Source organism: Panthera leo, chromosome D1 (assembly GCF_018350215.1).
Source record: "Panthera leo isolate Ple1 chromosome D1, P.leo_Ple1_pat1.1, whole genome shotgun sequence".
NCBI classification, from domain to species: Eukaryota; Metazoa; Chordata; class Mammalia; order Carnivora; family Felidae; genus Panthera; species Panthera leo.
In genome coordinates, this window is record NC_056688.1 from 112,685,409 (window position 1) to 112,699,458 (window position 14,050).

Here is a 14,050-nt window from a genome sequence, read left to right on the forward strand (position 1 = left end):
GCGTTAATTAGACCCAAGATCTGAAAGTCCAGATGGGCAGGGCACAAATTAGCAGAGCTTTCTAGAAGCATTCTCCTCAAAGCTCCCCGGACGCCCGCCTTGACCCAGCAGAACTTCCCGAGGATCACAAATGGGTGAGGCCTCCGGGCTTTCTTGGGTCATGGCCCCAGCGAGAAGCTGATGAAAATGAGAGCCCTTCTCCCAGAAGATGCGCCCCTCCCTGCGTGGCACCTGTCGGGGCTCGGTTGCGGAAAACAGGGTCCACGCCAGCCGGTTAGAACAGAAAGTGTTCACCGTGGGTGACCCCAGGGCGAGTGGAAGCGTTAGCGAGGCTGAAGAAACGGGTTCTGAGCTGCAGATTCGGGAGCGACTTTGAAAGCAAAACTGAGCCAACAAAGCCCCTTGCTCTTCGCTGACCCGAAGTCACCTGCTCAACCGGGAAGCTGCGAGCTTTGTCCTCCGGCTCCAGAGGCCGGCCACCACGGCCACCAGAAGAGAGTCTAGAGACAGCTCCCAGAAGTCACCAGCGGCGGTTGTCCCCCTGCCTTCTGCGCACTTTCAATTAGGTGAATCCCAGCTGGACCACTTGCTGCAAGGCCTTCTGGGAAACGCAGACCAGGAAGACACCAGAGGGAGCTGGGATGGGGGCCCCAACCTCTGTTCTCCATCCGCTCCCCACTCTCGCTCTTTTTCCAAGCAGCGCCTGCTCCCCAACGACCTACCGCGGCAGAGCAACCCCAAGTCAACAGCTGGGGGATGCGACGGCTGTCGCGAGTAAAAACCAGTGTGAAATCCTTGCTTAGGACGAAGCAGGCAGTATGGCAAGGACGAGATGAAGTAGGTCTGAATTTCTGAATTCGGTGGCGCCCTGTGGACGGTGGGGGTCAGGGTTACGATCTGTTTTGTTTGGAGAAACGAGCTCCAGTCATCCGCCTTTCTGAAGAGTGCCCCCTCCTAGACGCCCAGCTTCCTGCTCCTGGCCAATTGGAACAGCTGCCAGCTTTCGTCTAAATTTCCCCGGGAAGAGGGGGAGGGGAGGCAGAGAGGACCGCGGCCCATTTTCAGACAACGCGCCAGGGACCGCCGTCAGGGCGCAGACACGGGGCTTTGGCAAATGGGCACCCGCTAAGGCTTGAGCTGGCCAGGGACAGGGATCCTCCACGGCCTCAAAGGATCATGGAACAGGCTACTGACGGGCCCCAATCTGGGCCGGCTTGGGGGAAGGGAAGTTCTAGAACTTTCTACCCTCTCTCTGAGCACCTTAAATACACTTTGGGTCAATATATTAGGTCCATCTGTTAACTAAACATGACAATACACTCGTTCTTTCGTGCCATGCATTTACAAAGACACTTTTGTAAATGCATGCAAATGATGCATTTACAAAGACACTTTTTAGAAATCTCTAAATCTTTACAAAATAGATCCTGCTTTGTGGCGGAGACACATAGGAAGCATAACCTGCAAAGACCCACTCAGATATCAAAAGGAAACGCCTATGCCGGGGACGCCCAAAGTGGGGTCCCCGGGCCGGCAGCATCGGCATCGCCTTGGGAACCTTAGTTAGAAGGGGATCTCTTGCTGCTCAGAAATGCTGGGCGTTGGGGGAGGGGCAGCACTTGGTGTTTCAACAAGCCTTCCGGATGATTCTGGTGCACGTCAGGTCGCAGAGCCGCTGGTTCGTGCCAACGCCTAGTGCGGCAAAGCTCTGACAAAATGCCCTGCACGTGCGGTTTCGCAGAGATGGGGACAGAGACGGGGACAGAGAGACATAAGGATAGAGATAGACATACGTACAGGCATAAGGGTACAGATGGAGATGGGGAGTGTGTGTGTGTATGTGTGTGTGTGGCAGGGAGGGAGGACTGGAGCCCAGGACTGATGCGCAGAGAGAACCTCAGAGAGCTGACGTGAGCTGCCCGAGCTGGGCCAGGGCTCCAAGTTCCCCCTTCTCCATCATTCCATCCTCCTTCAGAAAGGACGCTGAGAGGAGGAGAAGCCGATGATTTCTCAGCTGCGTCACGCAGACGTTTTCATTAAAATTCAGGCCTCCATCCCGCTGGAGCATCCCACAAAGGTTGTCGTGCGCTGAGATTGGGATCTCGCCCAACACGCTGGCCCACGGCACTCTGGGATCCACACCGTGCTGGGGACAGACCGGTACCCACCACTGTCCCGCTCTTTACTCCTGACCTCGGACCGGCCGGCCGGCTCACCCCCACGGCAGGCAGGGAGCAAACGGGCAGGCTTCGATACCACTAGTCAAGTCAGCTTGACTGCTACACGGCATGGTTTTTAGTTTTAAATCAGCCATTTTCCTCCTAAGTTGTCCCCTTTCCCTCAAGTGCTGCACTTGCAGAGTCAACATCGTCCGTAAACAGGCAGCCTCGGAGGTGGGGCAGCCTGGATGCACCCGACTTCGGCCGGCGTGTGTGGCCATCTTGACCGTCGCCTGGGTCTGACCTCTTTTGGAGACATGGAAACTGAGGGCTTTTCTCTTCACCAAAATTCAGGAAATCACCTGGTTTTGGTTCAAAACGCCAAGTCACTTTCGACACGTTAATCCAGGATCTTATGCGGGATCTCTTCAGCTTCCTGTGGTGTCGCGCTTTGCGTAAAAACGAGCAGGGGAGCAGTGACTTTAACAGATGACATAGGAATCGATGACAGTGTTGTCTTTGTTTCCAAGTAGCATAAGACGTGTAATTGCCAGGTTCCAAAGCTAATCTCCCTTTCTCCCCACGTCTGAGAAACTTGAGTATGACATGGTCCCCGAGCACCCTGCCGCTCCGTGAAGCCGCCCCCAGAAACTCCTCTGCACCTCAGAACATTCTCTGCACCTCTCTTTAAAACCATAGCATCTGGCTCCCAACAACTCTTGGTAAAGATTTGGTAATAATGACAGTTTCTTGAGCATGAATTACCCACAAGGTGAGTTTCTGAGCCTATTTTCCCCATTTTGTGGATGAAGACACTGTGCCACATAGGAAGTTAAGTAACTTGGTCAAGGTCACAGAGCCTATTTGAACCAGGCTTCAGATACACGCAGTTTGACTAAATACCTGTATACTTACACAGCATGGCCTCAGTATTTAACAGATGAGTGAAGAATGGAGGAATAAATAGGTAGATGACTGATGGATGGATCGTTGGTTGGAGGGATAGTTGGATGGATAGATGGATGGTTGAAGAGATGGATGGATGGATGGAGATGGATGGAGTGATGGGTAGATGGCGATGGACGGATGGATGATGGATGGACGGATGATGGATGGATGGATGGATGGATGATGGATGGATGGATGGTTGGATGGATGGATGATGGATAGATGGTTGGATGGATGGATAGATGATGGATGGATGGATGGATGGATGGATGGAGATGGATGGAGTGATGGATAGATGGTGATGGATGGATGGATGGAGGATGGATGGTTGGATGGATGGATGATGGATGGATGGATGGATGGTTGGATGGTTGGATGGATGAATGAAAATAAAAACTAGGAAGTAGTACCCTCAGATCATCTCTAGCCCAGCCTCTATATTCCTGAACAGCCCCCACTCAAGTACACAGACACAGGTTGGGCTGGGACAGTGAGTGCACCCACAGCTGCTGGGGCATCCTGCATCAGTTGGGGAGGGGCGCACTGCACTTGAAATTGTAGTTTGGCTAGGAAACCCTGGGAGTAGCAGAATGGCCCCAGTTGAGCCTTCCTGCAATCTCCCTCACTGCCCCTGCCCAGGTCAGAGCATCGTGATACCTGAAGTCACTCCTGGGGAATGACTGCCCCTGGGGTCTGAGCTGCCCGTACTGTGTGACACACAGTAACCCAGCCAAGGATTAGGACCAATTCTCCAGGAATAGGAAAGTCATCTGGAGGCTGAGTTTATTGTGATTTACCCTAATCCCTCAACTGGCTTTTAACAAAGCAATGTTCAGCATCCAATTAAATTGTAATGGACTATTAGGATCACTAATTGTTGTGTATTTAATAGGAGAAACTCACTCTTGAGTGGTTATGATTCATCGCATGTTGGATGCTGATAGTTACACTGCTCTGGAGAACACAGGCAAGCCAGATTTCTGGGTATGTGTGTATGGAACCTCTTATTGAGGACTCTTGAGGAACCTATTATTGAGGACTATTGGGGAGTCTATTAAGAGGACTCCCCTCTTGTCAAGGGGATACAAATGTGGATCGTTTTCCCAGTAGTTGCTTCTGACTATGCTGTCAGACCCTGTCTCACCCCTGCTCTTTCTCGTTGAACAGCAGGGAGTCCGGGGGAGAGCTCACCCGATTCTGTTGCTGTTGAGATACTTCTGGTTACTGTGGAGAGGATACTGGGGCCAGTCAACTGCCTGGGATTGAGCCTTAGGCGTATGGCCCCAGGTGCCTCCGTGTGTGTGTCCTCTAAATAGGGATAACTGTAACTCCTCCTTCTTCCATGATTGCAGTGCAGACTGAGGGGGTAACATGTAGAGGGTTCTCAGGACAGGGCTGGCACAAAGCAAGTTATGCTTTTATTAGGGATGAGACAGCCTCATTATTGTTTTCTGCAACTTGGTCCTGTTTGTTTTAGGATTGTTAATGTCCTGTTTGATTCAGGCCTTTCTCCCTTAGTACCCCTCTCCCACGACGTTAGCCCTGACTTTTGCTCAGGCAAAGTAAGAAATGGATAAATGGATGTTTGGATGGGTGGGTGAATGGAGAGAAGGGGAGATGTTTGGATGGATGGATGGATGGATGGATAAATGGATGGATGGTGGATGGATGGATAGGTGGGTGGATGAATGAGTGAGTGGATGTGTGGATGGATGGGTGGGTGGGTGGTGAGTGGGCAGATGGATGGATGGGTGGACGGGTGGATGGATGGATAAATGGATGGATGGACAGATGGATGGATGGATGGATGGATGGATGGTTGAGTGGGCATATAGATGGATGGGTGGATGAGTAGATGGTGGATGGTGCATGGATGGGTGGGTGGGTGGTGAATGGGTGGGTGAGTGGGTGGATGGATGGATGGATGAACAGATGGATGGATGGATGGATGGATGGATGGTTGAGTGGGCAGATGGATGGATGGGTGGATGGGTGGATGGGTGGATGGTGGATGGTGGACGGTGCATGGATGGATGGGTGGGTGAGTGGATGTCACATTTGATTCAAAGACCTTCTTCTATGTCCCCTTCCCACTGCCCAGCCCTGACTTCTGCCAGGGGAGCAGCTGAGTGAGGAGGGCAGAAGGGTTTGTTTATATCACGTCCCATCCTCTTGGCTGCACTGGGTGCTCCAATGTGCATAGGGTGGAGGCGGAGAGAAGAGATGGCTCCTTACCTGACTGTCCGGGGTGAGGACACCATCCCACCCTTGGTCAGTGTCGCTGCTGTGGTCTGTGGTCTGGCTGTGGGCACTTGCTGTGTGACTTCCATGAGCTCCCACCCCTCCCCTTCAGGGGTCCCTGCCAGCAGCCCCTCTGGGAAGGAGGCCCCTAGTTCCATCACCTCTCATTCCTGGCTGCGAGGGGTCCTTGACCCTCACCTTACTTTGTGGTACCCAGGAAGCCCGAGTTTCCCCCTCATCCATGCTCTGAGCCCGCTTGGGGCCCCAGGCTCAGGAACGCCCCTCCACCCATACCACTCAGGGCACCAAGGGCCGTGCTCGCCTGACGTCCCTGGACACACAGTGGGCAGGGGCTGAGAGACACCCAACTGGAGAATGTGCCCCTCTGCCCTTTCAGACATGTCCAGACCACGGGTGACTTCCTGGCCCCAGGGAAGGGGAGTTCCCAGACCACGGAGGCCATGGCGGGGGGGGGGGGGGGGGGGGGGAGGCGCATGCAGGTGGTCTCAGACTTCCCCGAGCCCCACCCCCCAGGTGGTGGCCCAGCGGCCTGGGGTTTTCCAAGCCCAGAGAGCTGCTTCTTAGCCACCCCCTGTTCATGTGGAAGACCCTGACACCGCTCTGCACCATGACCAGGAGCCATTGTCTGGACAAACCTTCTGGAACAAAACTCCACTGCCCCGCTGGACCTCCTGGAAGGTTTCGGTAGCCCCATCTTGAATCACGCCGGGAGGTGCTCCCCGGAGCCTCCGAGAGGAAAGGGAATGGGCCGCCTGTGCCGGGGCAGGGCTGGGAGTTTCCAAATGGGGCCCCCTGGGGTGCCACGGGCGACCTTACACCGTCCACACCTCCCCCTACGTCCCGCATCCACGTTCTGTTCTGAGAAAGCAAGCTCCGAGCAGCCTCTAGGGACAGGCTTGGAGGCCATCAGCCGAGAACAGCTGGGGGAGCTTGGCCAAGGGGAGAGACGACCAGAATCAGAGCCTTCCTTGGAGAGCCCGCATCCCCAGCCCCAGGACGTTGGCTCTTTCTGCCACCTGCAGGCCTAGCCGCCTGGCCACCCGGGAAAAGGACGGCCCTCGGCCAATGGGACACCTGACAGATCGCCCTTTCTGAGGCACAAGCGTTAATGGGGAGACCACACGGAAGGTCGGGAGACCCCACGTCCTGCTGGTCTCTGGACGCGGGTGGCTCTCATCCTCTCTGAGCCCCAGCGACCCCGCCCCGCCTGGATTCTGGTGGCACTCTATTCCTGGTTTAAACCCCCCTCGGCTCTTTCTTCCCCAGGAGGACTTTTCGCCAGTCAGGTGAGACGCGCCTGGCAATGGACACTTGGGCAGTGATTTGTTTCTCTCCCGCCACATGGAACACGGGGTGGGAACCCACGAACCTCTCTGAGCCTCACGCCAGCACCCCCTGCACCCCAAAACCTCCCTTAGACACTCGCTGAGTTCAGGGGAGGCAGGGGCAACGCCTCTTATCTCTTCGTGCCGAGCACCAACATATGGCACCCGGTACACGTCGGTGCTCCCAAACTTTAGCCAGAGGATCTGGAGGGCGGGTGTGGGAGAGGGACGCGGGGACGACAGAACGTTCTTCTGTGCAAGTCGGCTGTTCTGGCGGCTGGGGTGTGGGGCAGAGACGCCCCTCTCGGCCAGGCTGGCTTCCGCTCTGGGGAAACTGCACGGGCTCACGGTGCTGATGGCAAAGACGTGGAGACGCGCGGCTCTATCAGGACCCTTCCGGAACAAAACCTCGCAGGTCCCGCTCGCTGGGTCACACCCGCTTTCGCAGCTGGCAGAACAGTGACTGGAGGAGGGGACCCGAGTGGTTCAAGGCCTCACAACTAGAGTGTGCCTGAGTTAGGACTCAGACGTGGGTCCTCTTGACTTCGACCCACCCCACCGCACGAACCCTCGCGGAGGGGGGCTCTTGGAAAGAACGAGAACGAGGGAGTGGATGAACGCATCCAAACCTCACGCTCTAAAGCTGGGTGTTTGGAAAAGCACATCTGAGACTAAGTCCAAGCGCAAAATTAGGGTTCACGTACACAGACAAGGAAAAGGTTAAATATCCCCAACAAGTCACGTGATTGTGTCCCAGACCTTGTCTGCTCTAAAGAATCAACTTTAATTATCAACTAGATTAAACAGCAGTGAGATTTACTGGCCTCTCAACTAATGAGTCCTCAGGTGGAGTTCAGGCCTAGCTGGTTCAAGCAGCGCTGTGGTGGATCTCAGTCTCTCTCTTTTTCTTCCTCCTTCCCCACCCCAGGTTCTTCTGTGATGGCTTCGGTCTCAAGCAGTGTCCCCTTCACCTCGATCGTTGCTAGCAGCTCACACTGTCATCGAAGAGGCTGGTATCCTCATGGAGGGAGCGGCTGCCCAGCAGCCATGTCCTGGAAGTAAGTCTCCCTGGCCTGTCTTGCTGAGCTTTCCCTGGGACTTTTGAGTCAGGCTTTGGTCATACGTCCACCCTGGAAGGGCAGGGTGGGTATAAACCTCCCCCAAGCCACACCCAGAGGAGTATCCAGAAGGGAGAAAGAGTGCAGGACGATAAGGGTCCAGACCAGCTGTACCCCAAGCCTAATGCCTGTGACGTGCTGGGACCATGCCACTGGGCCATGCTGGGAAGGGGAGAAGCCGGGGCCGGGGCGGGCTGCCGGCTGTCAGGAAAGGCTATTGTCTGCACACCTCGCGGAGGAGCCTGTTGGCAGAGAAGACACCCCGCGCGTTGTCCTCTCGGGCCGGGCCGCGCTGTCCCGTCCCCGCGTCCGGATCCTCTTTGGCGTGCCAGTGGAAGCTCGCGGTTTTCTTCCTGTGAGTCTCCCACGTCTTACGCGCCTGGCTTTCCTCCCCGGGTGTTGTGTTATCTTTCCCGAACGTTATTTCCTAGTTGGCTATGGCAGATCGTACCTTGTATCGCGCAGGGTTAGCTGGTTCCCGGGTGATAAAGAAAAGCTCAAGGAAAACGTGTAGAACAAAAAAGGGCAGGCGATTTTTTTCATCTGACTGAGCTGGAAGCCCGAGGTCTGGCTGGCTTCAGGGCTCACGTGATAAAACCAAGCTTCAGTGCCTCGGTTTCCCCCCAGGGTGTGTCCCCGCGTGTATTGGTCCCGGAGGCACCAGCTGCTTTAGCGGCCAGCCCGCCGTGTCCACGGATCACCCCAACACCAGTGTGCTGAGTGTCTAAGGGTCTCAGTGCTTCTCCTCCGGGCAGGGCTTCTGGGACCCGGCCTCCAGCCATCTTCACCCCACAGCACCCAAGGTCAGCCGAAGGTCGGTCCGGTCTAGCCCGCGGGGAGGGAGCTTATGCGTCTACACTGGAAGCAGTGAGCGTCAAAAAGCGAACAAACAAAATGGGGTCCCTCCGTGCAAGGGGGCGTCCTTCAGCAGTAACAGGGAAACAATTGCTGATCTTCGCACCACGTGGATGGACCTTGAAGACACACTCGGTGAGAGGAGACAGTTCCTGAAGGCCATGGGCCGCGTGATTTCTACTTATATAAAATGTCTGTGAGACGAAGATCCACAGAGACGGGAGGTAGGGGAGGGCGGGGAGAGTGAGGGCTCGTGGCGACCGGGTTCTTTCCGGGGTCATCACAGCGGTGCTGGTGACAAGTTCCGTGAACACCTCAAACACCACCGGGTTACACGCTTTAAGTGGGACGCTTTCACGGCACGTGAGCTGTTAGTGAAGATTCTTTTTTAAGGGTGGGCCGAATATGCACACTGTCAGACAGACATCAGAGTTTGTCGCCAGCAGGCCCTCGCGGAAGGGTGTCGCACGGGAACAGAACCTCGTCCAGTGAGAACACGAACTAGAATACGGGAGGAGGGACCGCAATTAAAGCGCCCCCCAGAGCCCTGCCGACGGGACGCACCCCCAGCAGTGAGCGAGGGGGCCCGGCCCCCCACAAGCCGCCCCGGAGACGCGGGCGTGCCTCTCCACTTGGCAGGCGTCGAGCATAGCTTGCTCACGTTCCCCTTGTTCCCCGTAGCCGGTGCAATCTACAGTCCACCCGATTCCGAAGAAATCTCCCCGTGAGTTTGCACACCGGCCCACGATGTTCTCATCTACCTGCGTTTCTCCCTTCTGTTCATCTCTGTCATTCATTCACTCATTCATTTGTTCAACAAGTAACTGCCGACCGTCTTGGGGGACAGTGTGCCAAGACTCAGCAGGGAACAAAGCCCCTGCCCCGGCAGAGCGGGCGGTGCGGCCAGGGACAGACGATTCACAGACAGACAGACACTAGGTGGGGGTGATAGGAGCTCCCAGGGGTGAGTAGGGCAGAGTGGTGGGGGGTAGGGCCGTACGGTCAGGGAAGGGGCCCCGTACCAAAGGAAGTTGCAGCACAGACTTGAGCGCCGTGAGGAAGCCAGTCGGCAAGCAGCTGTCTGGGGCCCCCGTATCCCGGGCAGCAGGACTGGCACGTGCAAAGGCCCCGGGTTGGGAGTGAGTCAGAGCAGCGTGCAGAGCAGGGGAGTGAGGGGCACAGTGCAGGGAGCATGACGTCACAGAGGCGGCGGCCGGGCAGGTCACACAGGCCAAGACCCAGTTGAGCCTGTGTGTCTCCTTCTGGGACGAGGGGCCACGGGGGACTGTTTTGCTTGTTGTGACAAAATATACACGGCACAGATTTCGCCGTCTTAACCGTGTCTAAGTGCCCGGCTCACCTGCACGAGGTGCGTTCCCGTTATTTCGCAACCGTCACCAACATCTGTCTCCAGAGCTGCCCCTCGTCCCCGACTGAACTTCTGTTCCCGCGACACACGGGCCCCCGGCCCCTCCCCCTGCCCCGGCGCCCATCCGGTCTCTGTCTCTATAGGTCTGACGACTGCACGGACCTCGTAGGAGTGGGATCTCGCAGCATCTGTGACGGGCCCGGTTCCCTCAGCGTCACGTCCCCAGGGCTGTAAGCAGGTGCCAGAATCTCCTCCCTGGGGCTCACTACTGTTGCCTTGTGTGGATGGACCCCGTCAGCAGGCGATGGACACGGGCGGTGTGGAGGCCGTGTGCACACGTTTCCCTGCTTGCGGTGCCTCCGGGCGAGCACCAGAGGCAGGACAGCTGCTCGCGTGGTGATTCTGTGCACGAAGCGTCCGACTTGCCCACGCTGTCGCCAACGCTTGTTTCCTGGGGTTTTTGTTTTCTAATAACCATCTTGGTGGCTGGGAGGTGTGTCGGTGAGGCTGCAGTGAGTGTCTCCTAAGCCACGAGTGCCGTGATGGCACCTGTGTCCCAAAGACCGCACGGGCCGCTGGGTGGGAGGGGGCGGCTTGTCGCCAAGCCCAGAGGAGGCGGTGGAGGCATGGCCTCTGGGAGAGCAGCGGCATGTGGGACGTACTTGGACTCTGGATGTTGTTAGCGGGTAGAATCGACAGAATTTGCCAATCTTTTATGTGGGCCGTGGTCGTGAAGCATCAACAATGACTTCGGGGGTGCGGGGGGTGCCCGGGGGACTCAGTCGGTGGCATGTCCGACTCTTGGTCTTGGCTCAGGTCATGATCTCATGGTTCATGAGTCCGAGCCCCGCGTGGGGTGCCGCACTGAGAGTTCGGCGCCTGCTTGGGATCCTCTCTCTCCCTCACTCTCTGCCCCTCCCCCACTCGCGCTCTCTGTCTCTCTCTCTCCAAATAAATAAGTAAACTAAAAAAAAAAAAGAAAGAATTACTGTAGAGGTTCTGGCTGAGCAGCTGGGTGAACGGCATGGTCATTCACGGGGACACAAATGAACGCTGCGATCAGGGGCGTGTTAATCCCGAATGGGAGATGTTCTTGGTGTATTCTAGGTCGAGAAGCTCTTGGCGTATTCTAGACCGAAATGTTCTCGCCGTATTCTAGATCCCATCCCCTTCGCTTGCTGAGTCTTGAAGCTACATGCATCGAAAGACGTAAGAAGATTTACATCTCAAATACAGCTGCTCCTTGCCCTTCGTAAGTGAAATATCTGATTCTTCTAATGATTTTTCTTGGATTTTATTTGACATCTGTTTATTTTGTCCCCAGTCCCTTGGCATGACCCTTTCCAGCTTTCCTTTGTAAATTCATGCCACAAATGTGCTGTTCACTGTTATCTCCCATTGGTTACCCCCAAGTTATTTAAAGTGATTTTTTTTTAGGTTTTTAACTTTTATTTATATTTGAGAGACAGAGAGAGACACAGCATGAGTGGGGGAGGGGCAGAGAGAGAGGGAGACACAGCATCCGAAGCAGGCTCCAGGCTCCGAGCCGTCAGCACAGAGCCCGACGCGGGGCTCGAACCCACGGACCGCGAGATTGTGACCTGGGCTGAAGTCAGACCCTTAACCCATGAGCCCCCCCCCAGGGCGCCCCCTTAAGTGACGTTTTAAAGTTTCATGCATATGGTACAAAAGTCAGAATATGAAAAAGGGCAGCGGCCCATCTGCCTCACGTCGCTTTGGATTCAGTTGTCCGCTCACAAGTAAGAAAAGTGTTCCGTAAGGGCTTACTACCTGACAAGTACCCTGATTTGTACCTTCAAGCACCACTGCCCTGAGCGGGGAGGAGGTCCTGCGTGGCTGTGTGCGTCTGCGGAGGGGGGGTGGCAAATTTTCTGGGTCTTTGCCGCCAGAGTATCTCCTTACTTACGTGTACCTACTTACTTACATCACTTACGTGATGACACCCAGTGCTCATCCCAAGTCCCCTCCTCAGTGCCCGTCACTCACTTAGCCCATCCCCCCACCCAAAGCCCCACCAGCATCCCTCAGTGTGTTCTCTGTATTTAAGAGCCTCTCATGGTTTGCCTCCCTCTCTGCCTTTGTCTTATTTTTGCTTCCCTTCCCTTATGTTCGACTGTTTTGTTTCTCAAATTCCACATGAGTGAAATCATAAGAGATCTGTCTTCCTCTGACTAACTTCACTTAGAATCATACCCCCTAGTTCCATCCGTGTTGTCACAAATGGCAAGATTTCATTCTTTTTCATCGCTGAGTAGTATTCCTGTGTGTGTGTGTGTGTGTGTGTGTGTGTGTGTGTGTGTACACACTACATCTTCTTGATCCATTCATCCATCGATGGCCATTTGGGCTCTTTCCGTACTTTGGCTATTGTCGATAGTGCTGCTGTAAACATTGGGGTGCATGTGTCCCTTCGAGACAGCACACCTGTATCCCTTGGATAAGTACCTAGTAATGCGATTGCCGGGTCAGAGGGTAGTTCTATTTTTAATTTTTTTGAGGAACTTCCATACCGTTCTCCAGAGTGGCTGCACCAGTTTGCATTTCCACCAGCAGTGCAAAAGAGACCCTCTCTCTCCGCATCCTCGCCAACATCTGTTGTTGCCTGAGTTGCTCATGTGAGCCATTCTGACAGGTGTGAGGTGGTGTCTCAGTGTGGTTTTGATTTGTCTTTCCCTGATGATGAGTGATGCTGAGCATCTTTTCATGTGTCTGGTGGGCATCTGGTTGTCTTCTTTGGAAAAGTGTCTGTTCATGTCTTTTGCCCATTTCTTCACCGGATTCTTTGTTTGCTGCTGTTTTCTCTCACTGCCTCTAGAATTTATTCATCGCCTTCCATGCTCGGAAGTGTCATCAGGCAGCGTCTGTGTGTGGGACTCTCCCAGGGCTCTGTCCACATGGAAAACGTGTCTGCAGTGGGGGAAATGCTTCTGCACTGTCTGTGGTTCCTTCTCCCCTGCAATGCTCACCCTCTGCACCCCTACAAGGTTTATCCACAGATTTGAACTCCTAGTCTTTGTGTAATGACCTTCACCAAGTTAATTAGCCTCTGTTAGCTTCAGTTCCTGAATCATGAAATCAGCCTTAATAAACCAATCTCACAGCCGGGCATGAGGATTAAAGCCACCAGAAGGACACCAACCCCTTGCCGCCCCAACAGTGCCCTCCTGAACCAGAGCACGTGCTTCATCCTTCCCATTTGGGGTGTCACGTCTGCAGAAGGATGGCACTTCCCAGCCCCTGTGGTGCTTGGGGGCCGTGTGACTTGTTCCGGACAATTAACTGTGGGCAGATGTGCCCCGAGTCCCTGTCCGGCTGGAGTGTTTCATTGCCAGTGAAAGGCCCACCGGGCACTCTTGTGCTCACCCCCAGTAAATGACAATGTTCCAGACGGGGTCTGCTCTGTGGGTCAGATTCTGCCGTGAAGACAATCTAGGAAAGAGCCCCGCTGGCCTTCATCGGACATGCAGCGTGAGTGGGAAACAGACTTTTGTTTACGGCACTGAGCCCGGGGGGTGTCCCTTGCTGCCACACATTCAGCCGTGCTGACCAATCCACGGGGGTCGGCAGAAATCCCCTCCCCTTCGTCACCTTGCATCAACAAAGCGACTGCCCGTGAGCGTTTCCCAAGATGTTGCCAGCCTTGCCCAGACTGTCTGTCCTTTATTGACCAGGTTGATGGAAGTCCGGGGAGGACTGGCCACCCTCACGTTCGAGCTGGTTCTCAGCACTGATCAGCCCGGCCAAGGTGGAGTTGGCATTGGTGGGCCAGAAGACGGCATCCACAAAGCCACAAATCAGAAGCTTCTCCTGCTGATGACAGAGGAACCGATGTCCTTATACTCCTGGCTGGTGACCCACACGTCCTTGAAGGTGGAAAGCGAGCACAGGATGGACCCCCCCACCCAGGCGCCGTACGTGGAGTCGGGGCAGGTGGATACCTGGATAGGGTGGAGGAGGCAGAGAGAGGGGAGAGCAGGAGAGGGAGGGGAGGGG

At 55.2% G+C, this 14,050-nt stretch overlaps 1 protein-coding gene across 5 annotated transcripts in view; it reads right to left on the bottom strand.

Annotated features, from left to right (window-relative positions):
• Window positions 1-254: 254 nt before the first annotated feature.
• LOC122200976 (actin-85C-like) overlaps window positions 255-14,050 on the bottom strand; it is a 41,012-nt gene continuing 27,216 nt past the window's right edge. For 3 of the 5 annotated variants that reach the window (XR_006194024.1, XR_006194021.1, XR_006194023.1), the window contains one exon: window positions 13,673-13,995. Coding sequence is in view for 1 of the 5 variants with exons in the window: in XM_042906780.1 (XP_042762714.1) it covers window positions 13,852-13,995 (144 nt within the window). In the remaining 4 variants the exon portion in view is untranslated. Of the gene's footprint in view, window positions 602-722; window positions 869-13,672; window positions 13,996-14,050 lie in introns of those variants that run through there. The other 2 variants (XR_006194022.1, XM_042906780.1) reach the window with 2 other exon arrangements.